At 35.5% G+C, this 27,486-nt stretch overlaps 8 protein-coding genes and 2 non-coding genes across 11 annotated transcripts; 4 read left to right on the plus strand and 6 right to left on the minus strand.

Annotated features, from left to right (window-relative positions):
* Positions 1–128: 128 nt before the first annotated feature.
* On the plus strand, positions 129–1,149 carry col-179 (Nematode cuticle collagen N-terminal domain-containing protein). The gene is made up of 2 exons (NM_077469.9): positions 129–393; positions 446–1,149. The coding sequence occupies exons 1-2, from the start codon at positions 203–205 to the stop codon at positions 1,104–1,106; spliced, it is 852 nt and encodes a 283-aa protein (NP_509870.1). The 5' UTR covers positions 129–202; the 3' UTR covers positions 1,107–1,149.
* C34F6.11 (MARVEL domain-containing protein) lies at positions 1,140–2,596 on the minus strand. The gene is made up of 6 exons (NM_001029270.6): positions 2,467–2,596; positions 1,857–1,955; positions 1,703–1,807; positions 1,517–1,653; positions 1,369–1,466; positions 1,140–1,325 (listed from the first exon to the last, which is right to left on the minus strand). The coding sequence occupies exons 1-6, from the start codon at positions 2,590–2,592 to the stop codon at positions 1,243–1,245; spliced, it is 648 nt and encodes a 215-aa protein (NP_001024441.1). The 5' UTR covers positions 2,593–2,596; the 3' UTR covers positions 1,140–1,242.
* Positions 2,597–2,766: 170 nt separating this feature from the next.
* On the minus strand, positions 2,767–5,819 carry hst-2 (Heparan sulfate 2-O-sulfotransferase hst-2). The gene is made up of 8 exons (NM_077470.6): positions 5,615–5,819; positions 5,456–5,560; positions 5,301–5,407; positions 5,074–5,209; positions 4,665–4,762; positions 4,455–4,618; positions 3,830–3,971; positions 2,767–3,204 (listed from the first exon to the last, which is right to left on the minus strand). The coding sequence occupies exons 1-8, from the start codon at positions 5,750–5,752 to the stop codon at positions 3,120–3,122; spliced, it is 975 nt and encodes a 324-aa protein (NP_509871.2). The 5' UTR covers positions 5,753–5,819; the 3' UTR covers positions 2,767–3,119.
* Positions 5,820–5,913: 94 nt separating this feature from the next.
* On the minus strand, positions 5,914–7,658 carry C34F6.5 (NR LBD domain-containing protein; the record flags this gene model as incomplete). Of its 2 annotated transcripts, NM_001392842.2 has the most annotated exons (6): positions 5,914–6,178; positions 6,296–6,381; positions 6,429–6,539; positions 6,590–6,775; positions 7,044–7,334; positions 7,488–7,658. In NM_001392842.2, the coding sequence occupies 6 exons, from the start codon at positions 7,534–7,536 to the stop codon at positions 6,152–6,154; spliced, it is 750 nt and encodes a 249-aa protein (NP_001379204.1). In that variant the 3' UTR covers positions 5,914–6,151. The 2 variants fall into 2 exon arrangements, with proteins under 2 accessions (NP_001379204.1, NP_001257137.1); NM_001270208.3 differs by lacking the exon at positions 7,488–7,658 and having other exon boundaries at positions 5,927–6,178; positions 7,044–7,326.
* Positions 7,659–8,770: 1,112 nt separating this feature from the next.
* Positions 8,771–14,134, minus strand: C34F6.7 (uncharacterized protein). Its single transcript, NM_077473.9, has 10 exons — positions 14,055–14,134; positions 13,776–13,991; positions 12,785–12,904; positions 12,598–12,735; positions 12,429–12,544; positions 12,286–12,374; positions 10,610–10,715; positions 10,357–10,562; positions 9,980–10,081; positions 8,771–9,622 (listed from the first exon to the last, which is right to left on the minus strand). Exons 1-10 carry the CDS (start codon positions 14,131–14,133, stop codon positions 9,559–9,561), a joined length of 1,236 nt encoding a protein of 411 aa, NP_509874.1. The 5' UTR covers position 14,134; the 3' UTR covers positions 8,771–9,558.
* On the plus strand, positions 10,247–10,297 carry C34F6.15. The gene has a single exon (NR_072106.1). It is a non-coding gene; the product is annotated as an Unclassified non-coding RNA C34F6.15 (non-coding RNA).
* A 529-nt stretch (positions 14,135–14,663) lies between the features above and the next one.
* idh-2 (Isocitrate dehydrogenase [NADP]) lies at positions 14,664–16,814 on the plus strand. The gene is made up of 6 exons (NM_001383643.2): positions 14,664–14,825; positions 14,870–14,947; positions 15,226–15,755; positions 15,801–15,952; positions 16,003–16,213; positions 16,513–16,814. Exons 1-6 carry the CDS (start codon positions 14,670–14,672, stop codon positions 16,691–16,693), a joined length of 1,308 nt encoding a protein of 435 aa, NP_001370015.1. The 5' UTR covers positions 14,664–14,669; the 3' UTR covers positions 16,694–16,814.
* On the plus strand, positions 15,010–15,143 carry C34F6.18. Its single transcript, NR_102207.1, has one exon. It is a non-coding gene; the product is annotated as an Unclassified non-coding RNA C34F6.18 (non-coding RNA).
* Positions 16,792–21,311, minus strand: C34F6.9 (USP domain-containing protein; the record flags this gene model as incomplete). The annotated part of the gene is made up of 12 exons (NM_001381101.2): positions 16,792–17,299; positions 17,379–17,658; positions 17,715–17,865; positions 17,910–18,050; positions 18,101–18,404; positions 18,451–18,690; positions 18,737–18,837; positions 18,897–19,103; positions 19,154–19,237; positions 19,283–20,437; positions 20,489–20,851; positions 20,951–21,311. 12 exons carry the CDS (start codon positions 21,309–21,311, stop codon positions 17,141–17,143), a joined length of 3,546 nt encoding a protein of 1,181 aa, NP_001366881.1. The 3' UTR covers positions 16,792–17,140.
* A 2,249-nt stretch (positions 21,312–23,560) lies between these two features.
* Positions 23,561–25,359, minus strand: C34F6.12 (uncharacterized protein). Its single transcript, NM_001270209.3, has 4 exons — positions 25,286–25,359; positions 24,919–25,196; positions 23,962–24,037; positions 23,561–23,919 (listed from the first exon to the last, which is right to left on the minus strand). The coding sequence occupies exons 1-2, from the start codon at positions 25,318–25,320 to the stop codon at positions 24,920–24,922; spliced, it is 312 nt and encodes a 103-aa protein (NP_001257138.1). The 5' UTR covers positions 25,321–25,359; the 3' UTR covers positions 23,561–23,919; positions 23,962–24,037; position 24,919.
* Positions 25,360–27,486: the final 2,127 nt, after the last annotated feature.

Consider the following 27,486-nt stretch of genomic DNA (forward strand, 5'->3'; position numbering starts at 1 on the left):
TCAGAAAAATGATACGCAGTAATTGTGAGATGGCGACACAAACCTGCCACTAAAGAGAACGCGTCGCGAAGAGACAAAGGTTGCAAAGTGATTGCAGAAAAAAATCCACAAGTTTAAGAAGGCGTGGCAAAACTTCCTTGTTCCGTTAGGTAGTAAGTATAAAAGAACGGCTTGGAGATATTGAATAACACCGAATAGTGCAATGGAAGACAAAGCAAAGTTTGCGTACGCAGCCGACCTTAAAAAGTTTGCTTTCTTTGGAGTTGCGGTCTCAACCGTAGCTACATTGATTGCAATCATTGCTATTCCACTTTTCTGTGTTCATATGCAATCCGTTACATCTGGCCTTTCTGAAGAGCTTCTCTTCTGCAAGTCTAAGAATGTGTATATTAAGTGAGTTTTTTTCTATACATTTCTGTAATAAATTGACTGTTGAAATTTACAGGGGAGAAATCGAACAACTTTCTGTTACTCGTGAAGCTGGAAGACAGAAACGTCAAACTCCACAAACTTGCTGTTCATGCGGTATTGGAGAAACTGGACCAGCTGGAGTTCCAGGACAAGAAGGAGCCCCTGGAAATGACGGAAAAGCTGGACAACCAGGAGCACCAGGAGCTGACGCTGATGAGCAAGGTTTCCATTACAAGGCTCCAGAGTTTTGCTTCGACTGCCCAGCTGGACCACCAGGAGCCGTTGGAGGACCAGGACCAAAGGGACCACCAGGACCACCAGGAGGTCCAGGAGAGCTTGGAGGACCAGGACGTGGAGGAAACCGCGGACCACCAGGACCACGTGGGCCACCAGGAGAGGCCGGACCAGACGGAGAAGGAGGACGTCCAGGACAAGCCGGACAAACTCGCTCAGCTCCATCTCCACCAGGACAACCAGGACAACCAGGAGAACCAGGATCGCCAGGAGAGCCAGGACCAGATGGACGTGCTGGACATCCAGGACGTAACGGACCACCAGGACCACCAGGAGACAATGGAGGTCAAGGAGAGCCAGGAAAGGACGGAGAAGATGGAGAGAACGGAGCTGCTGGAGCCGCTGGACCAAAGGGATCTTGCGATCACTGCCCACCTCCACGCACTGCCCCAGGATATTAATAGGTTTTTCATAGTGTTATTAGACGTTTTAATAAAAAGTTTTTATATTTATTTGGCTTCTCATTAAAACATATTTACAATACACAACGATCGATGAAATCATTGAATACCCAATAACGTTGTGTTACTGATCAGCTCAAACGTCTCGAGCTCTCATTATCTGTCCACCGGGCAGCCAGTACTTGTAGTAGACATATAATTCAAAGACAGAAAGAAGCACTGAAACAATCACAAATGTTAACTTTGCGTGAACGTTTCTTACCAATTATATAAGAACAAATTGCAAGCATGCTGTCGCCACTTGCATTCCAATATCCATAATCCTTGTTTCCGCGAGACATTCGTTGTTCTTCAAACCAACTGTAATTTAATATAACAATATATTGTGTTAATTGGATGTTTCCACTTACACAGGAACTTGCGTCGTAGCAAAAATGGCCGCAACCAACATCAAAGGTGTCATTGTAGCAGTGAAGACCAAATGGACAAAAGCGGACCACCGGATATGAAGTGCTTTTACTGCAAAAAATCCTGTCCATGTTGCAATCTATAAAATGATTTTAATCGAAATTTCTACTTCGTTGTCTAGAACATACCAAATTGTTTAACGGAATCCAAATATTGATTCCATTTTCACAGTTTATTCTGGTGTAAAATGTTGAATAGTAGAGACCTAATGTAAAACACAAAACTCCGCCAACCTGAAACTTGAAGTGAACCTTTAAAGAATAATGCAGCATAAGTCCTTACAAATGCTAAAAGGGCGAAAATGAAGTTTATATAAACGCTATAGCAGAAAAACGTCCAAATTCCTTCTGGAACGCTCAACAGATTCCGTTCTTGAACAATCTAAAACATCAAATCACAGTATTATGAAAAAAAGGGGTATACCTAAATGTTCGTATTAGATTTTTAACAAAATTGAAAAATTCAAAATTTTAGACTAACAAAAATTTCGTCCAAAAAGTTTCTCTGTTAGGCAGATTCAAGTTAATATGTATGTATAATTTGATAACACATTAAAACGTCAACGTTTTCCGTACGAAATTATTAAAAAGCGATATTTAACAAATGTAGCTATGAATTTTGACCTTGAACTTACTGTCATTTCTAATATATTTAACCAAAAAATAAAGTAAATTTGGCAATTTTCCGAAACCTTAGTTCATTTTTTTTTGTTTGAATTTTTCGATGTGTTAAAAAAACTAGTTCACCTTTGAAGATCATTATTATAATTCACTCAATTTTCCCGTCATTATTATAATTGAAAAAGTGAAATATTTTAATTGTGGTGCAACTTTCATTCCACTTTTTTTTCATTTCATTTTCATCAGTTTTAATTACTCATTTCCTTACTCACCCTATCTACTGCCAGCGAGAATGCTGTAAATCTATTGTTGAATCTCTTCCATACTGACTTGATTGGCACTAAAATACAACAAAAGCAGTGACGTATTGGTTTACAAACTGCGGAACATCGACTCATGGGAAGAATGGAGTAAAAATATTGAAGAAATCGATGGAGGACGAGACAAAAATGCTCTTATCATTGTCGTAAATGTAGTCTCTCGACACACAACATAATTCTGTTCATGCTCTCGTTTATTTTATTTTTTTCTTGTCTAGACGTTCTGTATTACATTTTTCGCAAGTTATGACATGTACACAAACTTATTTTTATTCAAATCATACACAACATTTATTATACGTAAAAACTAACCAGATGGCATAGTGAATTGCTGCAATAGATCGCTCGACCCGTTTGGTTTTGTTTTGGGATTGTTGGAAAAATTGAAGAAAAATTGAAGATGAAGATGAAAAAGAAGCACACAACGCAATGATGAGAGATGGGGAAAAGCACCAGAAAAAAAAAGTACAAGCGTAGTTTTTTCAGAGAAGAAATAATTACATATGGGAATAAAACAATTAATAAAATCTGATATAGATGCAAGTTACACGAAAAGCTAAGCGAGTTTAAGATTTTTAATTGAGGAAAGTGAATAGAGGAAGGAATTATGATGGTTTAATTTTCTCAAAGTGGTATTGGAGCGGAAGCTTGACAAGATCGTCTGCTTTTGAGATTCCATTTGTGGCTTTTCTGAAATGTCATTCATTGAACTACTGATTTGATTAGTTTTTTGGTGTTTAAAAAATACGGCATAAAAATAGAAATGCAGTAGATTTGCCACAGACGTATTTTCTGTCAAGATCCATAAAGTGCAAAATGCAAAAAAAAACATTATGCGCATGAACGCGAATCAACGGTGAATCAATTTGGCCTCGAACAGAACTTTTGTCTAGGTGAATCCCGATAAAATTCAAGTTATTAAGTACAAAACTTTTTGGAGTATACGAGATCTAATAAAATTAATAAACTAGTTAAGAAACAAGATCAAAAACCAGTAAAGATGCGTATAACTTTTTTTCTGAGTAGTTTGTCATAGTCTATGTATCAACTAAAATAAGAATTGCTAATGAAACACGACATTCTCTTTTGCTCTCGCGACGTACTTGATTGAACGCCTTTTGCTCTTTTCTCTTTTTTCGTGCATACTTATTTTGGTGAAATAAATTAAGCTAATAAATGAGCCACTGGTCGGGCGAATGTAATGAGGGATCAGAAAAGGGAAAACCGAAATTAAAATGACATGAAAAATTAAATAAAGAAGAGAAGTTCACATATTCACGCATTTGAATTGTCAATATTTTGAATGAAAACTCACTTGAAAACCGCGTCGAATAAATTGTTGATAAAATCATAAAATTCTCGTTCCATTTTATAAACTTCATCACGACGGATCATCGAAAGAGTCTGATCGTTTGGTGGGATCTTTTTCTTTGTGTATCGTAAGTGGGCTCTGTTGGCTGTAAGGATATTTTTACATTAAAAATCAAATGAAAGCACCTAAATATAATAGTTGACAGTCACAAAACTAATAGGAATTTAAATTGGAAAAGCTGACCAAAATTTTCAAGTATGTACAGGTTCCTGATGAAAAATGCATCATCATACACTCATTCTCTTTTCTCATCGAAGGAAATTTATGTTTTTATTTTACACAAATCTGATCACATTAGTTATCGAATTTCCAAGTGGGTTCATTTTTTGTTTATTTTTCCCGATGTAAAAACTTAAAAAAAAAATTTCTGCAACGCATAATTGGTCCTTCAATCATACGTTTATTATAATAATATATGCTCGCTGACGTGGTACGATTATTTCTTAGTATACAATTCGGAGGACTTTTTTGTTCGAAAAATCTGCTATACATCTCAGAGAAAACGTTCAAAGTTATTTTTTCTTTGACTGATGGTATATTATTTGATTAAAAGAAAAAACACGCTTACCATCAAGACTATCAAAATGTCCTAGAGCACCTTTGAAAAAGTCGGGGACCGTTACTTCCAGAAGTGCTATCATATCACGCATTCTTGATGTTGTCCCAACTAACAAATACTTTTCCAGCACATTTTGCTTTGCAACTCTTAATGCTTCGGGATTCCCGACTTCTCTGAAAATAATACATATTTATCCGAAAACTTAAGATACCAACTTACGTGCAAAAATGATAGTGTCCGCAAAAATACGGAATCTGGATCCACATTTGTTTCATGTCGCAGTCTTTACCACCTCGAGAATAGCATTCGTCGAATGTCTGAAAATGAAACATTTCACAGGTTTCTGTAAAATTGAGAATATCTCTGGTAGTAAATTACTATTTTTATGGTTTTGAACCTTAATATTCTACCGATAAAAAACTGCATTTATTTCAAAATTAGCAGTGATTCAATTACGCTCAAATAGTGTTTCAAAGTAATACAAGAGCGAAACAATTATTTTAGAACTGTACTTATTTTTCAAGCAAAGTTGATTCTAAAAAAATCATATCACAATATTCTCCGTGTTTAAATTCTTCAATTTTGTTATATTTTTTAAACTTAAAGCACTAAAAAAATAAATTCTCACCTCATTGTTTCCTGCACGACTTCTCTTCAAGCCAATTCTGTAGTTGTCACCGTATCGAAGGAAATAGTAATGGGAAAGTAGACGTTCTAATGGCTCACGAATAATGTTGATGTATATGGGATTGGCAATACCGAATCTGAAATTATGAACTCATATTTTCAGATTATGATTTTCAAATGTTTTTTGAAAATAAGACAACTTATGAATGAATATAAGTGAATATTGACCGTTGAAAATCGATAAATGCAACGTGTCCATGATAGAATGCCGGCAGCCGCTCCGTCCATGTTGTAATATTATTTACAAAGGTGTATTGATCAGGAAGGCTCATTACCTAAAAAATCGTTAAAAATGTGGAACACTAAATAATATATTTTAGTACCTGTCGATTTTTTGTCATATTCACGTGTAGTACACTAAATCCATTTTCTTTGTATAAATCATACGCAATTGCATTTGTGAACGTTGTTGAGCCAGTTTTGGGTATCTGCAAAGGAGTATGAATTAATTATAATTTTGTCCACAAGAAATGCAAACTCACTCGATTATAAATTACAATTTTACTAGAAGTTGGCCATACATTTGCTTTTGGCTTTGAATTCAACTTTAGTAACAATAAAATAAGTATAAATACAGAAATCCCAGCAAAATATAGAACTTTTCGCTTTTTCCACAGCATTTTAGATGAAACAGTTCAAAAAATGGCTGGTGCACGGTTTGTGCGTCTTCCTATCGCTTGCTGACGTAGACACCGATGTCTGCGTCTCTAATGATATGTGTGTTCTTTTTGCTGACGCACTTGTCGATAGTTATCTAATGTATCGACAGGCAGATAGTAGTAAAATGTAAAATGATTTATTTTTCACGATTAATGTTGAAGAAAAATTATAATTCACAGAAAAAAATAAATTTGAATTAAGAACTTTGTCACAGGGTGCTCGATTGAAAAATCACTTCTGGCAGATTTGGAAAGAGGAGATTGACATGGAAAGATGAGTGAAAATGAGTAAAACATGAAGAAAACGTGTATAATTAAAATGAACGGGTATCTGCAAGATGCAGTTGGTGTTGCTGCTCCTTATTGGTTTTCGAGAAACTTGAGATACTGAAATTAAATTAATATTGTTGTATACAAAACTGATTTTCGAAGGTGTCAAAAAATTTTTTTTTGAGTATTATATGGTACCTTTTTTTTTCGGAAGTTCATGATTAAAAATATTACCTGCATGAAGAGAAGTGCATTTACTTTAAAAATGTCCAAGTCTTTGGCATAATTTCCAGGTGTCGAGGTTTGTGGGATATTAAAGACTAAAAACGTTCATTATTTTCAGTGTAAAATTGTAAAAATTATGCACCTGAAATATTCTCCAAAACCAATATTCCTTTGATGAAACCTGTAGCTCTTCGCAATTTGTTGAGACGCACCGGTGAACCATCAAATTCCGAGACGAATTTTATGAAAAGTTCTGCAAATTTTGATAGTTTCAAGGAACCTCACAGAAAGCAGTTTCTATACCGTTGAAAAATTTCAAATGTTTTGACATCCTCTTCAAATCACGTTTGATTTTCGACGTGCCACATGGTTCTTTTACTGGGATTTCTGGCTCAAGCATTTCTCCTGTGCTCTTAACAAGTTCTTCGAACTTATTCTTTGCGTGCTCACGAATTTCTTCTATATTGCCATCGGATCTATCGGAAAGAACTGAAAAATGCATTACATTATAAGCTTAAAATCTCAACTCTAGTTAATTTTTATTCAATAGCCGCCGTTTATAAATAATAAGGCTCACATCGTATTGTTGGCTTATTTTATGCTGTCATGTCTTTTTAATAAATTTGTTATGTTATCAGTGGGTACACGGTCCACTCTTATGGAAAAAAAATCTAATGGTTTCTACCTGCTAAAACGCCAATGAATTTTTCTGACGTTTTCAACATATGCTATCTTTTGAAAACTATTCAAGACTTGCCTTCAATTGAAGCCAGGAAGAAGCCAATTTTTAGGTACCGATGAAACTTGTCCAGTTGACAAGGAACGGGATTCGGCGGTGTCAATCGTACGGGTTCTATCAAATTCTGGTCTTCATCTTCTTCTTCTTCATCATCCACCTCATGAATATCAATAATTTCTTCTAGATCTTGTTCCAATTGGACACCTTGTTCTACTGGTGGGCTTGGTCCTGCAGCGTGTTCCATGTTTCTATCAAGTGGAATACTTCTGACAGAATACCCTCGATACCGTATCATCTCCATGTGACGGTCTGAAATTTTCACCGTTAGATTAAGAAACATGTATTGAAGTAAGCGCGAGAGTTGTATGTCAAAGTTTACGTATAGATTGACAAAATTATACTTTTAATAAAGTTGAAAGCTCTTTGTTAGGCAACAAAGGCAACAACAGCCCTAGCGCTCACCAGCTTGCTCTCTGTTCGTTGCTCCTGCCGACGACGTCGTGGCAGCCATTTTGGCTTATATCCTCCTGAAAAGAAAAATAGCGTGTGTGGAGAGTAAACGAATACGAAAGCAATTGGCGGATCGATACGTACTGGTGTGCTCTCACGTATGTCGAAGTGAGGGAATGAATTAGAAGACTGATAAGGTGTGGGGAAGGTGGGAACACAGAGGAGAGAGTAACAGTGGTACCTGGGCTTTCAAGGTGTCAATTAACATCGATAATGTGTTATTTATCAACTTCATTATCGAAAATAAATTGTTAATAGCGCGAAAAACTCTAGTCATTTCACCTCAACAAAGAAAATCTACCGTAGCATGGCACCGAGCCGTCGAGACAATAGTTTTCATGACTGTTCATGGAGTTTTGAAAATAAAATACACAACATTGCCGGAGAAACTAAAACATTGCAGCTATGCAAGTAGAACGTAGCTAATGAAGAAGACTCACATCATCTTCACCTTATTACGGACAGGAGGAACACATTATGGTCTCAAATGATTGTTCAAGATAGTCATAAATCATATTCAATTGAAGTCAACCTAGTATTGATCGAATATTGAATAAAAATCAATTTTTGACAGGTTTTTCGAAATATCCAGGGGACCATTTTTTACGTATAAACACGATAACAACAATTCTAACTGACAAACGTAAAAGATAATTAAAGAAATGGCATAACCGTATTTTACAACTGTTTTTTCGATTTAAACGCATATTAATTTTAGATAAGATAAAATTGGTTTTGCTTTTAAAAATGGTCCTTTTTTAGATTTGATTATGGGTTGATGCCAATTGCCAAAAGTGCCCATTGTTGAATTTTTTCACAATCAATTGTATAAATTAATGACGATAAGCCTAAATGACGCTATTTCTTCTAAGTTTTCTTTAAACATTTGTCAAATTATTAAACTGTCGCCCTTCCCTGATTTGAATTACAATTTGTAAATTCCCTAAAAACAGCAGATTCCAAACTTCATCCAATGTCATGAACTAGTTAATAGTTTCCTTTCATAACTGTCCAATAATATTTAATAGATTGAAATTTTCATACTTTTAAATAGACATTTTAACATTTTTTAATATGTCGATATAAATCATTTGAAACATTTTCGAATGTTCGTAGTACTGCAAATCGTGTATAACTGTTCAGTATAGTAGTACATATTTGTTCATTTCATTGACCTCTTCTTACTCTTTGTTTATTTTGCATCCGCAGTCTATTATTCTTTTCGGGCACTGATCTCAAAATGTCAAGTTTATTGGAATCACGAGAAGGAAAAGGCAAAAATGGTAGTTAAAACAGAGATGGAACACCGTATCAAAGGAAAAAACTGGGCTGGGACAAAAAAATGTGGCAGAAGTGCGCTAAGTCGCGAGGGTGAATATGATGTAGCGCTATGGTGTACAACAAAAGAATTATTACTCAAATTTGCTCTTAGTCGGTCAGTGGGACAAAACGCTTTGTGACAAGTATTGGGGGACACACTCAATGATTACTAACTCGTTTACCCAACACCGCAACATTGAATTGAACGAGCTGCATGACCTTTATGAAATAAGGTACATGGGAAAGAGAAATGTGGGTGAACTCAAAAACAGTATGTCAATTGAATGAAAGCTGCATAAAGTGAATGTGCTGTCCGATCGCGCGGCGGTATAGGGCTGGGTAAACTCTGAGCCGTGAAACGAGAGGGGAATGTAAAGTGAGGATGAACCAGAAGGCTGGTGGTGAAAGGCGATCGGGAGGGCATAACACGGTAAAAACAGCTGCGTGACCCATAACACATGTGAACCAGAGAGAACGCCGCAGACCATCTGCTTGAAGCCCGAAAGTCTGCTGTTCGAAATAGAGAGAGGGGAAAATGAGGGAGAGACGCGGATAAGGATGATGCTTGGCGGAAATGTGCTTCGCGCATTTCGAGAGACAACAAATCGAGAAAATGCTACATATATACACGACTAAGGAACGGATGGTGCGTCAACGACATACAGAGAAAAGCAATCACAGCTAAGGGAATCTTCTCAAAATATCAATTTTCCTCCGAGATGTAGTCGAAATCAACACAATGCACGTCCCGGATGCAGAAATTCTTTCTGGAAATAAATATATTGAAGTGTGACGATATGATGGGAAAGCTAAAAATAATTGGATTTTTCAAAACTTGCACTTTGAGTTTTCTTATTTGTTGTTTGAAAAATCAAGAATGATGAAATTTCAAAGGTCTGAGAGGATGATTTCTTTACTTACATATTAAGTAAAATTTTGAAACTCTGTTTTGGGTTTACATAAATTAAAATTAAAGAGCTTCGAAAATTCAACTTTGAGAATAGGTGATATGATATCTCAAAGCTTGAAATGTTTTTGAGTAGTGATATAAAATAGTTTCAAACATGGACATTTTTGTTAAGACAAATTAAAACGCTCAGTTTATAAAACAGATAATTTAATACCTGCAAGTTGGGCATTGCGCACTTCCTCGATGGTACTCATATCGGTAGACGTTATCTATGTTCTGCCTTCCAATGAAAATTTGAGCTAGGCAACTTCTGCACCTGAAATAACACAACTAATTATATATTCAACTTGTCTTCGGTGCGGGAATCGCTTTTATTGCATGTTGAGATAATGGACACAGAGACAGCTGCATTTGTGAAAAGCGTGGTATCTTTCTTGAGGTCCGTACCCAGCTGTCATCTCTTAATGAAACCCCCTTGCTCCCCTATTTGGACCATAATTAGTCGGTCAGTATGGTAATTGACCTCAAGATCATGACTGGACACACACGTTCATTTCGACTCTGTTCTTGATTGATAGGAAAATATTTTACCATAAAGGACGACAAATGCAGTTCTCGCACGGTGGAGTGAATCGGGCGCCAATGTCGTGAAAGAAAACTCGTTGCTCCTGGCCATCGCAAGATCTTTCAATTTTCACCATATTTTCTTCAGTTCCACATGCAAAACATGGATCCTTTTCACTTGCTTTCACACGGTGTGTTACACGGGTGTTGCTTGCTATTCGTTGAATAAAATCCTAAAAAACTTTGATTCAAATTATCAGACCCGGTTGAAAAATCTGACCTCTTTCAGCTCCTCCATGAAAGTCAAGGGGACGTTTATATGAGGGGGAACAAAAATTGGTACTTCGAGTATCTCATTCAGTTGACGATAATAGTCTTGACGTAGGCTGAAAAAGATTTGTTTAAAAATATTGAACAAGTTAACTACATGTAATTTGTGAAAACTAAGAAAAAATGGAAAGTGTACTGTTCTGGTAGTACAAGGTTACTGTACAGTTCGTTTTCGGTTTTATAAATCTTTTGCTGTTTAAAACTTTTCAAAACTATTTTAAAAGTATTTTCAGGAAACTTATTTTAATGTTTCTTCAAAAGTTGATTTTGTTCTAACTAGGGAACCGTCACAAGGTGCCACTCGCTTTTTGGACGAAACATGTTTCATGTGAAAGCCCATGTTGAGAAACGGTAAAATGTCAATTTTTAGCTGCAAAATTTCAGAATTGAGCTCAGGGTGAGAATTAAAAGTTGCTCACATCAGTACTAACTGCGCACTCCCGCCGCAATATTAGCGTATCGGTGAGGGTTGTGGTAATTATTTTATGTGAAATATATAAATTTTTGTCCATTGAAACGTTTTTGCTACTTTGAACAAAGTTTAGAAGCTTTTTGAAAAAATTGTTTTTTTCAAAAGTGTTTTAAACTTTTACAGTTGATAGACAAGTGTTAAAAACCTAAAAATAACAACTTGCTTAATCCGGGTTTAGATTTTTTAACAGAAAAAGTTAACTGTTTACTTGCTTTTTTTGCGAATTGTACCTTAACTTTGAGCTATGATATCTCTGTGATAAGCCACGGTTTTGTTTAGCGATCAACTACAAAGTTGTAGCAAATTTTCTGTTTAACACTTTGTTAATTAGTTAATTTTAGGTATTAGTACCCCACGCAGAAAAAAGGGCATTCACGTTCATGGAATATACGATTAAAAGTTGTACAGTCTCACAGGTATGTTAGTCTGTGAAAATCACTGATAGCAAAAACTAATCAATTACTAAAATGTTAAACAGAAAATTTGCTACAACTTCGTAGTTGATCGCTAAACAAGACCGTAGCTCATCACAGAGATATCATAGCTCAAAGTTAAGGTACAATTCGCAAAAAAAGCAAGTAAACAGGTAACTTTTTCTGTTAAAAAATCTAAACCCGAATTCATCAAGTTGTTATTTTTAGGTTTTTAACACTTGTCTATCAACTGTAAAAATTTAAAACACTTTTGAAAAAAGTTTGAAAAAAAAATTTTTTTTTGGATTATTTTTTCACATTTCAGAATTTTCAAAAAAAAAATTTTTCAAAAAGCTTCTAAACTTTGTTCAAAGTAGCAAAAACGTTTCAATGGACAAAAAATTATATATTTCACATAAAATAACCACCACAACCCTCACCGATACGCTAATATTGCGGCGGGAGTGCGCAGTTAGTACTGATGTAAGCAACTTTTAATTCTCACCCTGAGCTCAATTCTGAAATTTTGCAGCTAAAAATTGACATTTTACCGTTTCTCAACATGGGCTTTCACATGAAACATGTTTCGTCCAAAAAGCGAGTGGCACCTTGTGACGGTTCCCTAGTAAGGCTAATATTTCTCTGGGATCTGTTTTTTTTTTTGAAATTTGACATTTTTTCTGAAACTTTTCTAGAATAGATCAATTGTATCTGATTTAAAAAATCCATATAAACGCTTACGTGATAGTGAACGGTGTTATATAGGCAGGGCGGAAGCTGACTTTCACAAAAATTGATCGTATCCGCTCTTCTTCATCCTGATTCGGAAGCTTAACAATGTTAGTCGTATTTTTCTTTCTGATATATTTCTAGTTATCACAAACCATTGGCATCCTTGTGTTGTCCACCTGAAGCCGGACATCAGCCAACTTGACAGCCATAAATCTCCAATTTGATGTGTAGACAAGGAAATTACGAGTGACAAAGAGGAAGCTGCGCTCTGAAAATATTGGAAATAACTAATGTTTTTAACTTATCAATCGAATAACGCACGGGACAATTTTATCCGAAAAGTTTCTGGATCAGCAATCACCGTTTGTGCTTCATTCACGCAGTCCGGGTTATCTATGTAGTATTGGTAGATAGGCCATTTTTTGTAGTCTTTGATCCGAATGCAATAATAACCGTTTGCTGTAATTTAAAATGACAATTGACCGCGTTTTCAGGAAAACTTCATTACCAATCAAAGCGACAAAAAGCACTGTGAACCACATCCAAGGATAATCCAGAACTGATGGAAATCGACGAGTGTCAGCTGCAGTCATCAAGATGTTTCCATGCACGAAGTAGGCAGCAATGACTGAAATTGATTTTTCTAAACAATAAATGCAGAAACGTGATGAAAATTTAAAAAAAAAACTCTATTTGTCTTTCAAAATATTTATTTCAAGTCTTATTCAAACTCGAATATTAACAATACTAAATTATTTTGTGCGCATATGTTTTAATCAGTTCATACATATGTAGAAAGTAAAATAGATCTGACGAATCGATTCAGTTTCAAATTAATAAGAGGGTACTTAAACGCATCTGAGAAATCCTAAAATTTGGAATTATATATTTTGAAAACTCGTTGAAGGAGGAGTAACGGCCTTGGCTATTTTGAACTTATAGGCTCAAATAGTGCTTAAATGAACGAATTAGGTAATGAGACTCATCAAAAATGTTTCAAAAAGCTTTATGGCGGTTCAAAATTTGGAAAAATTATGAATTTTGCTTACTTTGCTGTGCCATTTTGAAAGTTTATCACATTATTTGGTTGATTAAGATTTTTTTCAAGCCGATAGGTTTTTTTTCTTAGGCCGATAGGTATCAGGTATAAAAAATAACCGAAATTTTTGAATGTACCTTAATTACCGGAATAAAATGAGATTACCAATATTTTTACATTAAAAAATTCGTTCATTTGAGCACATTTTGGATCTCTACGTTTAAAGTTGTCCGAACCGTTAGCCCTCCTTCAAGCTATTTCATGAGTTACTAGATCCAATTGTATTCGTATTGAATTTGTAGTCGAAGCTTTCATTACTAAACAATGTTTGTCTTTTGAAATGCATTACTGAAAAAATCGGCGAGCCGTCATTTGAGGTTCAATCATTTGTCCGAAATTGTTATTTTATTTTGTAGGATTCTGTTGTCCTTTTCACTTTTGAAAAAATTCCAACACTCACCACAGGGATAGAAGGCAACAAATGCGTGAAAGAATGCCACCCGTTTTGCAGCATACTCCACAAAGTCGTGCTGTCTTGAATTATATAGAATTGTAAACAAGTCAAAAAGTGTGAGCCCGAGTCCGTCGAGCAGTTCCTCCGGTGGGAATACCAATGCAAAGTGGGCCGCTGTTAAGATAGCTATGTGACTGACCACGTGAAGATATGTTAGCTGAGCTACAAAGATTAATTTTCTTTATAATTAATGAACAATTCATAAATAATTTTAAAAAAACTCACTAGTAAATTCACACGTAATGGCTGTAAAAACTCCGAGTACGAAGATGAAAAACCATGTACCTCGTTTTATTGAGGTCATCCTGAAAAATGAAGCACATTAAAAGAAAGAACAGAACGAAAAAAAAACTAAATATAAGCTTTAAGCATGAAAGAAATCAATAATAATTGAGATTCCACGTAATGTATTTGAAAATCTTCATCTAAAGCGACGTTCTCTTCTCCTTCCATTCTGTCCGCAAAAGTGCGTCGTTTTCTCTGCCTGCGTACGTAGCCGGGAAAAGGGGACCTTGAGTTTTTTGTGGACTATGATGCGAGGATCAAACAGTTTGCACCAGTACACTATCGACCCAGCCTTCTATCCTATCCTCCGCCTGTTTGTTTCATTCTCTGACCCTCTATAATCTCTCCTCCTTCGGAATCGAATCAGCAAGAACGACCTGGCAATGTATCAAGATAACACGACAATTCCTTGTCCTTCTTATCAAAGTGACCGTTTGCGCGTACAAACGATGGCTGCATTTGTTCCATTTTGTTGTTTTTTTTAACGTATGAACTTGTTTCAAAGACATTTTCTTAATTTAATCTATTTTATCAAAACAAATTATTCAGGTAAAAATGTTAAGCCGTCTGACATCACGCAACGTACTTCTTGCTCGCAATGTGGCTACTGCAGCAACTCAGGAACGGCAGAAAATTAAAGTGGATAACCCAGTTGTCGATTTGGATGGAGATGAGATGACGAGAATCATCTGGAAAGAAATTAAGAATAAGGTGAGATACTATACACCAAATCTCTGAGGAGTGCAAATTTTCAGTTAATTCTTCCATACCTGGATCTCGACATCAAATATTATGACCTTGGTCTTGAATACAGAGACGAGACAAATGATCAGGTGAGTTTTAAAACCAATGTAGTATGACGGTTTGATTGATAGTTCGCGTTTTGATAAAACTAAAAGTAAACGATAACTTGCATTTATTGAAACATAAAACTGGTTTCCTTTTCGATTGAATAGGAATTATCCTCCAGTGCAGAAGTATCTGGAAAATTACCCTGTTCATCACTTTTCCCAGTTCCATTAAGATTCTAGGCTCGAATATATAGTTTTCAAATACCGCCCACGTGTTGCCACTACCAGATGCACTAAAATATTGAAGTTCAAGTTTGCAGGTCACCATTGACGCAGCCCATGCAATTCTTGAGCACAGTGTTGGAATCAAATGCGCCACAATCACTCCGGACGAGGCTCGCATCAAAGAGTTTAATCTTAAGAAGATGTGGCTCTCACCAAACGGAACAATCAGAAATATTCTAGGAGGAACTGTATTTCGTGAGCCAATTCTTTGCAAGAACATTCCACGACTAGTGCCTGGATGGACTCAGCCGATCACAATTGGCCGCCACGCTTTTGGAGATCAGTATAAATGCACAGATTTAGTTATTCCAAGTGGATCGACCCTTCAGCTTTTAGTTAACAAGCCAGACGGATCCAAAGATGTGCATAACGTGTATGACTTCAAAAAGTCGGGAGGTGTTGGATTGGCTATGTATAATACTGATGAGAGCATTAAAGGATTTGCTCATTCTTGTTTCCAATACGCATTGATGAAGCAATGGCCACTGTATCTTTCCACAAAGAACACGATTCTGAAGAAATATGATGGACGATTCAAGGATATTTTCCAAGATATATATGAAAAGTAGGGTAATCCAAAAAAATCTCATTCAAATGTTTATGTTTTAAGGAAATATGAAGCGGATTTCAAGAACAATAAAATTTGGTACGAGCATCGATTAATTGATGATCAAGTTGCACAGGCATTGAAGAGCTCTGGAGGATTTGTGTGGGCTTGCAAGAACTACGACGGAGATGTGCAAAGTGACATTGTTGCTCAAGGTTTTTAGTCTTGCTTTTCAAGAATCTTCCGCAAAAATTATTATTTTCAGGATACGGATCGCTCGGTCTCATGTCTTCAGTTTTGATGTGTCCCGACGGAAAGACAATTGAAGCAGAAGCTGCGCATGGAACAGTCACTCGACATTATCGTGAACATCAGAAGGGTAACTCGACGTCTACAAACCCAATTGCGTCTATCTTTGCTTGGACAAGAGGTCTTCATCACAGAGGCGTACTTGACAATAATGAAGCATTGAAGACGTGAGATAACGTTCCTAAAATATTTACTCTCTAATCAAATTTTTGAAAAACTAGTCAAAAATTCAAATGTTTCTAACTTCTCGCCTTCTAAATTTGAACATAATTTAGCCGAATTGTTACAACAGATACATCTCGTTTTTCTTTCTCTTCTTTATAATTTCGAAAACTTTATCCAGCACCTGTGGGCAACTTTCACAACAATTAAACAATTTTTTGAAAACAACAGTCCCAAAATTTTTAGCAAAAAATCCCAGCAAACAAAAAAATTTGATTTTCTTATTTGAAAATTGATGTTTCAGGTTCTCCCTTACTTTGGAAAAGGCATGCATTGACACTGTCGAGGAGGGAAAAATGACGAAAGATCTTTCAATTTGCATTCATGGAACCAAGAAGGGAACCGAGAAAGGAGCTTATCTTATTACTGAAGATTTTCTGTCCGCTATTGACACCAAGATGGCAGAGCTCATGCGCCAGGATTAAAAAACACTCCATTTCGTAAATTATTTCTAGTGTATTTAGTGTTCTGATGACATTTGTACTCCATCTTCTTATTGCCATATTTTTATTTTTCAAGAAAAAATGTAAATGAAACAATTTTTATTCACGTGCAATTGACAAAACAAAGGTTAATTGGGGGAATGAAATTAAATTGAAAATGTTTGAACAAACGAGAAAATCGGAACATGGCAAGGATAAATTGCCAAAATTACTGGGAAGAAAATGTGAAATCGGGAAATGGGAGGAATTCTCTAAAAATATAGAATGAGAGATCCAAAAGTTAAAGAATGGGAACGATGTCAGAGATATGGAAGAAAAGTGGATAGTTTTAAAACAGAACATAGGATAAAAAGATAAAACAGTGCAAAAATTTAGCATGAGTTTCTAAGAAGAACATAAAATTAAAGCTAACTTAATAGGAAAATTGAACTATTGGATACTCTGACAGTGTTTTTCATTTGCAAAAACAATGTTACCACGACCATCAAAAATTATATCTGTTGCTGCATCCTTGGCAACAGCCTCCTGTTTCCGGAACATTGCTAGAACGATTGTGATGTCGCTGGACAACTTTGAGTCAAGGACAACCTGCAAACAATTTTTGTAGTATAAAATTACGTCAATATTGTAAAAGTTTAATATTCTGGTGTGCAAATTAATAACGTACTTTGGCATCGTCATATTCGTTGTACTGAAATTCGTTTGTACGGTCAACTTCAAACGACTTGTAATGACCATTATCGCCGTTTTTTCCACAATGAGCAATAAATGAGCACAGTTCATAGTTATGAGCATTGTTATCGTCTTTTAATATGAGCTGTCTCTGGACGTTGAGAACAGTCATATCCTTTCCACGCTGTTGGTCTTTGACACGAGGCACAAAATAGAGAAGGACTTCGGGAAGCTTTGTAAAACGAGTTGTGCTGCATAGAGTTTCTTGACCGCAACTAAAAACTCTTTCGAAGTTAGTTTATAAATGTATTAATAATTATCAATTTTTCACCTTTTACAATTCATGCCGACTACTGGAATTGGGTTGGCCATCTTGTCCACCATACTTTGCATGGTTCCTTTTGTTTTGCTCGAGAGATCAATCGAAACATATATTGCTTTGTCGGGGGCGTTGCTCACATGCTTGCAAGATTTACATTCATCTGCAAAGCTTACATTTAATTGAACATAAATACATTTTTCTTACAAGCAATAAACATTTCGATTTCAAAGTAGCTTCGAATTGGCGGATGGGCGTGCATGTACTCTTCGTCGAATTTATTGAAAAAATACTGCATTGCCTCCATCACGCATTGCATACCTTCATCTTCAATGTTCTTCCAGTTCGCTGAAAAAGATATCAGTTAAACTGAAAAATATAAAATATGAACAACTTACATTTCAGCAGAGCTACAAACGCCGGTGTGTCATCAGCTCGTGGTCTTTCAGAAATCAAATTGGTGAGCATGCACAAAAAGCATTCAGAACGATTTGCCTTTTGTTTTTTATGTGAGTGACTTCGAACAATGGAGTACACCTGAGGGACTCGCATAAGCAACTGTACCATTGAAATTGCGTAGCAGAGTGTGTTTCTATTCACGATAGCTCTTCGAACAATTGGAGATGGGAAATGATCCTGGATGTCACATTCATCAGCTGCTTTTGGAGTGAGCACTTGTTGCAGAAGAGATTTGATAGTTTCCTGAAATATTATTATTGTTTCAAGAAACATGAATATAGATGCATACATTTGAAACACGTCTCGAATATTGTTCCACGCGCGTACTGAATCGTGTCTTTTTGGTCGAGGGAGATTCTTCTGAGAATGGTGCCGAACTTCGTCGAGATGATGATCTTTGACTCGCCAATCTACTTTTTCCGGAATCTTTTCCAATATTTTTCTCGCGTGGTAAACTCGGAGATTTATCTTGCTCGGATCGGTCCGTCACTGCAGGCTCGTAGACAAAATCTGCGGTTTTAGCAGTGCTCTAAAAATGAAAAAAACTATGAAAAAAAAAGATCAATTAATCATACGTTTTTGAGCCGAGACGATCTGCGTTGTTTTGAAGGAGTGGTGTTGTCATCTGGAAGCGACTTTCGTTTTAGCGAATGCAATTCTTGAGGAGACACGGTTTCTGAAATTTGACTTCGATGATTTTAACAAAAACACATTTTTTAGAAGATAATAAATTACCTGGAGGATAGCCGTCTTCTGATACCGTAATCGAGCTTCTAGATTTTCTTTCTCTCTTTGCTTTATGATGGACATTGTCAATTGCTTGAACAGCTTGTTCAATGTCAAAATCTTCATCGTGCTCCGAGAAATCATCATTATCCTCGCTCATTGACTCGTTTTCAGTCTCTGACCCACTTTTAGTTTTTGTACTTCTCTTTGGTCTGCCTAAAACTTGTTTTGCGATTAGTTCCTTTTAGTATTATTATTATACATACCTTTTCTGATCATACTCTGATTGACAGTCTGGTTAACAGCATGATTTTCTGGCAATGGAGAATTAAGTTGAACACCCTCTGATTCTGTAAGACAAAATTTAGACTATAACCTGCTCTGAACTCGTGTACCTTTTCTATCTTGACTTTTAAGAGTATTGGACATCACGCCAGAATCACATTGGCTTTTCTGGACACCATTGTTGAGAATTGAAGTGACTGCGTCAAGTTCTTCTTGTTTCAATCGAACCAGATCCTCTAAGGAATGTGATCGACATAGGACAGTTTCCCCCGTAAGAGCAAGAAATATTGTCTCCACGGAGTAACCTGCCAAAACGTCCTTCTTTGGCGGTCTTGGTTTTACAGCTTGTGGATCTTCTTTTAGTACTGCTGGTTGTGGAATTTTTGCGGCCTGCTTAACATACTTTTTTGTTTTAGGAAAAGTATGAATTGGAGGGTATGTGACGGTTCGAGACCAAATGATTGTTTTATTATGCAACTTCTCTTGTTCTCGTTTTCTTTTTTCCCACAGGGCATCCCGTAACTTTACCTCGTCGGCTTCTGTGATCAAAGTATTGACACAAGGAAGATTCAGAGATACGGCAGTTTCCGACGACATAGTTTTCTCCTCGACCGGGTTTTGTGAGGACTCCACCACTTGAGAAATAGGCAAATCTTGGAGAGCATCATCTAAAGTAGTAGAGACGTCTGTTGTTGAAACTGAACTAGGTTCCGATATCGGGACAACAACAAGGATACTGAGCGGAACTTCTGATATCTCGGATGCCTTGAACAATTCCAACATTACAACATCGTTCTGTTTTGGAAATGTGGAGTTATGCAAAGCATCATTTTCCATATTGTTATTGTGAATTTGCTCTGAAGATTCTTCCTTTTTGTCAAATTCCGAATGAGGGCTCGTCAAAACAATATGAGAAGGATCAATTGGTGTAGTGACATTATATTTCTGATCTGCAACAACATCGGGAGGCGTTTGATCAGTCGTAGCTGACGCAACTCCAGCTGAAGTGTTGGAAGTAGTTTCACTGGATTCTGGATGATCTTTCAAAAGATCTGTGCATTGAGAAATTTGTGAAGTGAGATCATGTGCAGATTCTGACACCTTCTCAACTGGTTCATTTGATGGTTGTCTTGTGTGATCAGATATTGAGTTGTTTGTCTCGACTTGAATATCATTAAGAAACTTCTCATTCTCGGCATAATCTGTTTGTGGCAAAACAGTTGGTAACGTTTCAACAGCGTTTTCCAGTAGTTTATTCTCATCATCTTGAACAATAGGTTGGTGTGACACTATTCCTTCTGATGTTAACTGCTCACTGGAACGGCTTGACAACATTTTTGATGAAATCACTCTTCCGGGGCTAGCTGGAGGATCCGATACTGGTTTAACATGAGCTTCAAGATTTTTGGCGCTTCCTGTTTCATCAAGATATTCGTTCATTTTTGAAACAACGGCCTCGTTTGGAATAACGGGTGACACAGAAGATTTCTCCTGAACTTTTTCATCCGGGCTTGCGACTTCATTGTTGTTGTGCACTCCTTTCATTTTCAGAAAAAATGAATCAGCATAAGAAAAACTGGCCAAAGACTTTTCAGAATTGAATGAATCTTTCGTGATGATTCCTTTCAGAGATTTTAATTGATTTGCAAGAAGATTGTCGATGTAGAAAGCTGGAGCGTCTAGAATTAAATAATGTTTTTCAATTTTTGTGAGATAAAATATGCACATGCACTAGTTTCTACACCTGATCACTTTTGTAAATTGAACAACATGCTCACTTGTTTTTGGATCCGGCAGGCCAATCTTTCCGACAAATTCCTGCATGGAAGAAGGAATAGAACTCAAAAATTGTGAAGATGGCGTTGCTTTTGTATACTGACCATTAACAATTTTGCTCGCTTCTTCTGCTTTCAGATTATGAGTTTCGGTTAGCACCTCAGAAAGTCGACTTGTGAAATAACTTTCCGTCATCTGATAATCGTAAGATGTTTGTCCAATTGAATGTTGTACATGAACTGCAGGGAAGATGCTATGTATGTCGTCTCTCTGAAGAGTTGTTAAGGATACTCCGTCCAAATGCTTTTGATGAAGACGTTTCAGAACTTCCCCAACCGTTTGGGTAGGATCGGCTCCCTCCATCACACGAAGATTAATGTGCTGTTCCTGAAAGATAATATTTTTTTATGATGAATTGGTGAAAAAACCACAAACTTTTCAATAACAGCTAAGCCACTTGATTGATTTCAGCAATTGAAAGAAGATGAGGCAATCAGGAAACGGTTCGAAAACCTCGTTTCCTACCTGAAATAAATACAATAATGCAAGGAAAAGGGCTATTTAAGAATTTTAAATTAACATTTAAGGATCGACCGAAAATTTGGCTTATCGGGAAAATTATTAAGTAAAATAATTAGAAAACATGCAGAATTGTTAAATACAAAACTATTTCGATGTTCGAAGAGCTTTCCCATTCAAAATTGCGCTTCATATATCCACAAAGTTTTGCCTAAATTTGCCAGAGCCCCAAAAAATTTTGAAGTCGATGCGAACGTCCGCAAACACTGTGGGAACACTGTGTACGTAACACACCACATTTGACGCCGCGTTCACATTGTGACGTGTACGCTGCGATTCTTAGTTTTTTTGCTAAATCTTATTCATAAGTGAAAATCAGTAGTGAGCATAAAAGATGGTCTATTAATTTGAAAAAATTGATACATGGAATTGGAATAAACGGAAAGAGGAAAAGAAAACGGAAAGAGATGTATGGGCAAGGAAAAGCGTCGGGCAGTGTGATTCATGAAAAACTAGAAAAATAAAGGAATCCAACAAAATTTGGAGAAATGTAAATTCTCTTATCTTGTGAGAAGAAAAAACTTAAATCGAACGCATTAACATTTTGCATTAAAAGTTTTAAGGGTCACTACTAATTATGCTGAATGACATTCGGAGCTTTTTGACTTGGTTGTACGGACGAATGTATCGGATAAATGGCAAACGAGCACTTTCATCAAGCAGCGCAGATATTTAGAGAATGCAGGAGGAATACGAATACGTGCATATCTTCGTACTCACTCGCATTTTTCCCTTTTCTGCCAGCACACACCACCCCACTCGTTTTGTGAATGCGCTGAGAGCCCCGTGAGCCGAGCGCCATATAAGAATCAATACTCTGCGAACCTAAGGAAAAACACATGGCTGAATGGATGAAGAAAAAGGAACAAGCATATATATATATATATATATATATATATACATATATATTTATATAAATGGATCGATGCCTAGCGCAGCGCGAATAAAGCACCTGTCCAATTATCTCGCTGAATCTGATACCCATAATTCTGATTGAGACCAGCAGATGTGGTAAGATAGGCTTTATCCTGATGCCTAATTTTGAGTAAATGCTAGAACAATTAGATGACTATTTTGTTTTTTATTAGGATAAACATTTATATGTTTTATTTTAAATATTTGGATATTCACTGTTCATATTAAAAATTGGAATGAGGTTTGAATTTTTTAAGTTTTCAAATGTCGGGACTGAAATTTAAAGAAATACTAAACATTCAAGCTAAAAAATTATTCTTAGTAAAACTAAACAGTTGTTAACCTCTTCATATAAAAACACACATCTCAAAATCGTACGTTTTGACGAAAAAATTGAGTTGCATTTAGAAATTCCTGCGATTTTCCTTTCATTTCCTATTTACTTCCTCTTTGATGTCAGACGTCATCATATAACATGTTAGTTTTTTTGCAGAATAACTAGCTGAATAAAATGTTTAAAAAATGTGAAAGAAACAAAAATGGTTTAATGATAGCTTCAGCATGAAGCCTACCGTTTTGTTATAAGATAAGACGGCGCCGTTGTCGTGAAGTTTTTCACCATGGAAACCAAACCGTCGACCAAAAGTGAGATTTTTTTCTTTTCTGTGTCGTGTGATTCCTTTTTTTGAATACTTCACTTTTCCAAGAGGATGGAAAGTAAGAGTTCAGAAAAATCGACACTACCAATTTTTTCTTGATGAGAAAATTCATATGAATGCAGCTAATACACAAGTACATCTTTATTTGTATTAAATTTAAATAAAAATTAAAACAAATAAGTGTATGTTTGCTATAAAACTTTTAACAGTTGTAGCTTTCAACTAGTGCATGATTTAGCCTCAATGTAAGAATTTTCTAAAAGTCTGGTGTTCGAAACAAATGGGTTCTTTATGCTTAAATACCGTATTTGCTTTATTAACCTCTAATAAAAAATTTTGAATATAAAAATTTGCAGTTTTTATTAGTCTTGCACCTATACCGACCGAAAAAAAAATAGTTTCGCATGAAGGCAGAGGGCAAATACATTATGGAAAAACAAATAAACAATATTAAAACAATTAAGTTATATTTTTCATTGTCATTGTCAATGTACAAATAAAATGATATTGTATTCTTATACACAAAAAAACACTATGCGAGGTCGATGAGTGAATTTATTTTGAAATGAAAAAAAGACAAACAAACTGATGAAGCATTTTTCATTATGAGCCAAATTCGCAGCGGCGTGAATAAATTAATGACATTGTCAGTATAAAAACATTGTTTATTTTAGTAGTGGCGCGGATGATTAATTTGGAATAAATGTGTTAAAACATCAAAAAAAACGACTGGGACGGCAGTTGGGTTTGAAGAAGTTGTGGCATTTTGATATTTGATATGAAGAAGAATTTTGGAAAACATGATCACTTTATCAATTCTGAAAACTCTCGAAAGGCTTTTAACTTTTATAATTACTCACCAATGTAGAATTTTAAACTGCTTTTAATCATTTTATTATCAAACATGTCACAAAGATTTAAAAAGTAATGCAAGACCTGAAAACCAATATTAAAATTCTTTTACACTAAAAACAGATTATTTAGGTACTGGTACTCATCGTGCGTACCTACGTTTAAAACTAGTTTCTCAATAATCAAAAACGAAGCAAAGCAAAAAGAAAGTGTATCGTTTTTGTATTTTTGCTCGTATAGATTCAAATTATGTCAAAATGAACAAATTTCGTAATGAGATTTTTTTTAATTCTGGAAATTGTGGACGGTGATGGGAAATTTTGAAAAAAGTTGGTATAATTTGAGCAAAAACTAACAAAAAATGTAATAAAAAACTAGAATTAAATAAAAGCAAACTTCCGCCGGCCGCGACACTGATAAGTTAGTGAAATTGGAGATTTTAAACGAATTTAGCTTTTTTTGTTCAAAATTTTGAATTTTTTTTGTTGAAGTCTTGTTATGAAATTCATTTATTTGCGCACAACTTGAGTTTATACAAGCAAAAACCCAAAAACCAGAACCAACACTTCTCTTTAAAAAAACGGAATAGTCCCCCAAATTGAAAAGAAAAACCATAGAGTTGTTACAGTTACGTAGGGAAATAGTTTGACTCAAAGATGCTAGGCAATTCGCTGCAACTTATTCACTAATTTTAGCAACTGTAGAAATGCCAAGCGCAAAAGTTACAAAAATTTGATAAAAACGTTCCTAAAGTAGGGTAAAATAGATTAAAGTTAGGGATGCCCTCAAAAATTTTAACTGAAAGGTTTTCCAAAATTGGCTAAAGTTGGCTAAAAAATTACTAAAGTCAGGAAAGAAGTTGCTAAAAATAGCTGAAAAGTTGCGAGACAATAAAGTTGGTTGAAAAGTTGCTAAAGCTGGTGACAAGTTGCAACGAATTGCCGAGTGATAAATGGTAATCGTACCTTAAGTTTGAAGCTCATCCTCTCGAGGAGATGACTCGCTCTTCGATTCATTGTCAACCAAGACTACAAGCCCTGCCAACGACATTCCAACAGAGATTAACCCCAGGCTTGCGAGCTTTCCGTTTTTCGGCTTCTTCAACATTTGCATTTCCCGAAATGGTGAAGGTAGCGGGAGTTCAGAAAAAGAATTCGAGATTTGATTGTTTTTTCGTTCTGGAGGATAAATGAATTTTGTTTGATTATTGTTGTTGAGAATGGAGTACGGGATGTCAGAAGATCTGAAACACACATTTTTAAAACGTTTGTAGTGAAGATTACTATAGCTGCAAATTTATTCCCTCATCCATTTTTTAAACAATTTTCTCACCGGTTGTTCAGAAGTTTGTACAATTTACAAAACATCGTAGAAAACGCTCAATGATGAAAACACCGACCTGCAAATAAAATAGAAAGGAAATAATCTAAAAAATGCCAAAATGGCATCAAGAAAATGGGATGGGGTTCCATAATGAGAGAAAGAAAAGGCCTTCCTATACCCATTCATCAAAAGTGTTCAAATATACAAAATTGATTAGTATCAAGAATTTTTTATAGAACCAAGGAGTAATAAAGTCGAAGGAAAATTCTGAAAAAAAGTAACTCGATGGGTGGTCTTGTCAGCGTAGGTTGTCATTAGTGAACGTCTCATGTGAATTAATATTAATTTTTCAGTAACAAAACAAGTAAAACCATCATGTGATTGATTTCGACAAACTCAAGTTTCAAGAAAATGCAACTATGAAATTTGAATAATTTCCGTTCCAATGCGCAATATCAAAAAATTGAAAAAATAACTTGTAAATCGAATACCTGAAATTTGTTTTTGAAACAAAAATGATATTAACTCATGTATAAGCTTGCACAGAAGCTGAATACCCAAGAGCAGCTAATTGGCTCTTGTTTAAATATTTTTTGGTTCACAAATTCTTGGACTAGTGATAAAAACGAATGTATTGGCTTGTTTTATTTTGCAAATTCAACGAGTCACATTTGATATGATGTTTTACAACAAAATCGAATTTCTTTTTTGATAAAGTGAAGTATTCTTTAAACTTTAGCAACATATAATTTAAGCAGGTTTAATGCATAACTTAAAACTAATAATATATTATTGTAACAGTAACTGAAATGTGAACATTTTCAGTTACTGTTACAATAACAATAATGAACACTTACTTGTAGTTCAGCTCATCTTAAACAACAACAAAAAAAAAGAAGTTTTTCAGCACACTCTGAATAGCATTTCAGGAGTCACACAAGGAACGGTGGCAAGCCCCATTTTTCCTTATCCTTATCAACAATTTATTCTCTCTGTTTTGGCGACGTTCTATAATTTGCAAGATGAGAAGGAAATCTGTAAGAATTCACAAGCTTAAAGTATGTTGGCACAATAATTGGACAATCAGACCTACTTACTCAAGATACGTTGGTAATCCGTTCTTTGACTTCGGCTCGGTTTTTTTTTAGCAAAGCTTTCCCATTTCTCACTAGGGAATGACCAGAATAAGTGGAGCGATATTCAAAAAAAAAATATTGTATCGGAAAGCTGACATTCTCTACTATAAGAATATGACTGAAATTTTTGCCCATTCGGGCTGGAAACTTTTCAGAAATTTTTATTTTTTAGAAAATTGCCACTTTTTTCTCCATCAAACCCATGAGAAAATTTGATCCAAAAATTTTTTTTGAAATTTTTTCAAAAATGTATGAAATAATGTAGAGTGTCACAAATAACTTACTTTTCATTGTTTTCAATGACCGAATCACTGATTCTGATGCCGTATCAAGACGTTTTACCAAATCGATATTGGAAAAACACCTTGTCTTTGAGACTCCATATCTCTGCAGGAAAAAATCGCACTAAAAAGTGATCAACTAGAAACTTGTTAAACATAATGTGATTTGAAACTTTTCAGTAAAACACTTTCTTTAAAAAATTTGGTTGCCGAGTTGGGACCAATTGATTTGAGCTTCATTATTTTTGAATATTCTAAATAGTTAAAGGTCTATATCTTGGCAACCAAATTTTTTACAAGAAAGTGTTCAACTGAAAAGTTTCAGATCACATTGTGTTTAACAAGTTTTCAGTTGATCACTTTTTGGTGCGATTTTCCCTGCAGAGATATGGAGTCTCAAAAACAAGGTGCTTTTCCAATATCGATTTGATAAAACGTCTTGATACGGCATCAGAATCAGAATGGGCAAAAATTTCAGTCATATTCTTATAGTAGAGAATGTCAGCTTTCCGATACAATTTTTTTTTTTGAATATCGCTCCACTTATTCTGGTCATTCCCTAGTCAGTTACCTCACTGTTCAATGAACTGATTGTAGGAGTCTTTTGTTGTGATCCTTCTACTGATTTCAGACCCATGAGCTTTCCTTCTCAGCTTGGTAGATTGTTTGAACGGTGTCTTTTAGCAAGAATAGAATTGCACTTATTAGATTAAAAAAAGTGATTTTCGTAAATTATTACCAAACTACAACTTTTGGATCTGAAAATGGTTTTTGTGCAAATCTTTGCCAATAA

Source organism: Caenorhabditis elegans, chromosome X, assembly GCF_000002985.6.
Source record: "Caenorhabditis elegans chromosome X".
NCBI lineage: Eukaryota > Metazoa > Nematoda > Chromadorea > Rhabditida > Rhabditidae > Caenorhabditis > Caenorhabditis elegans.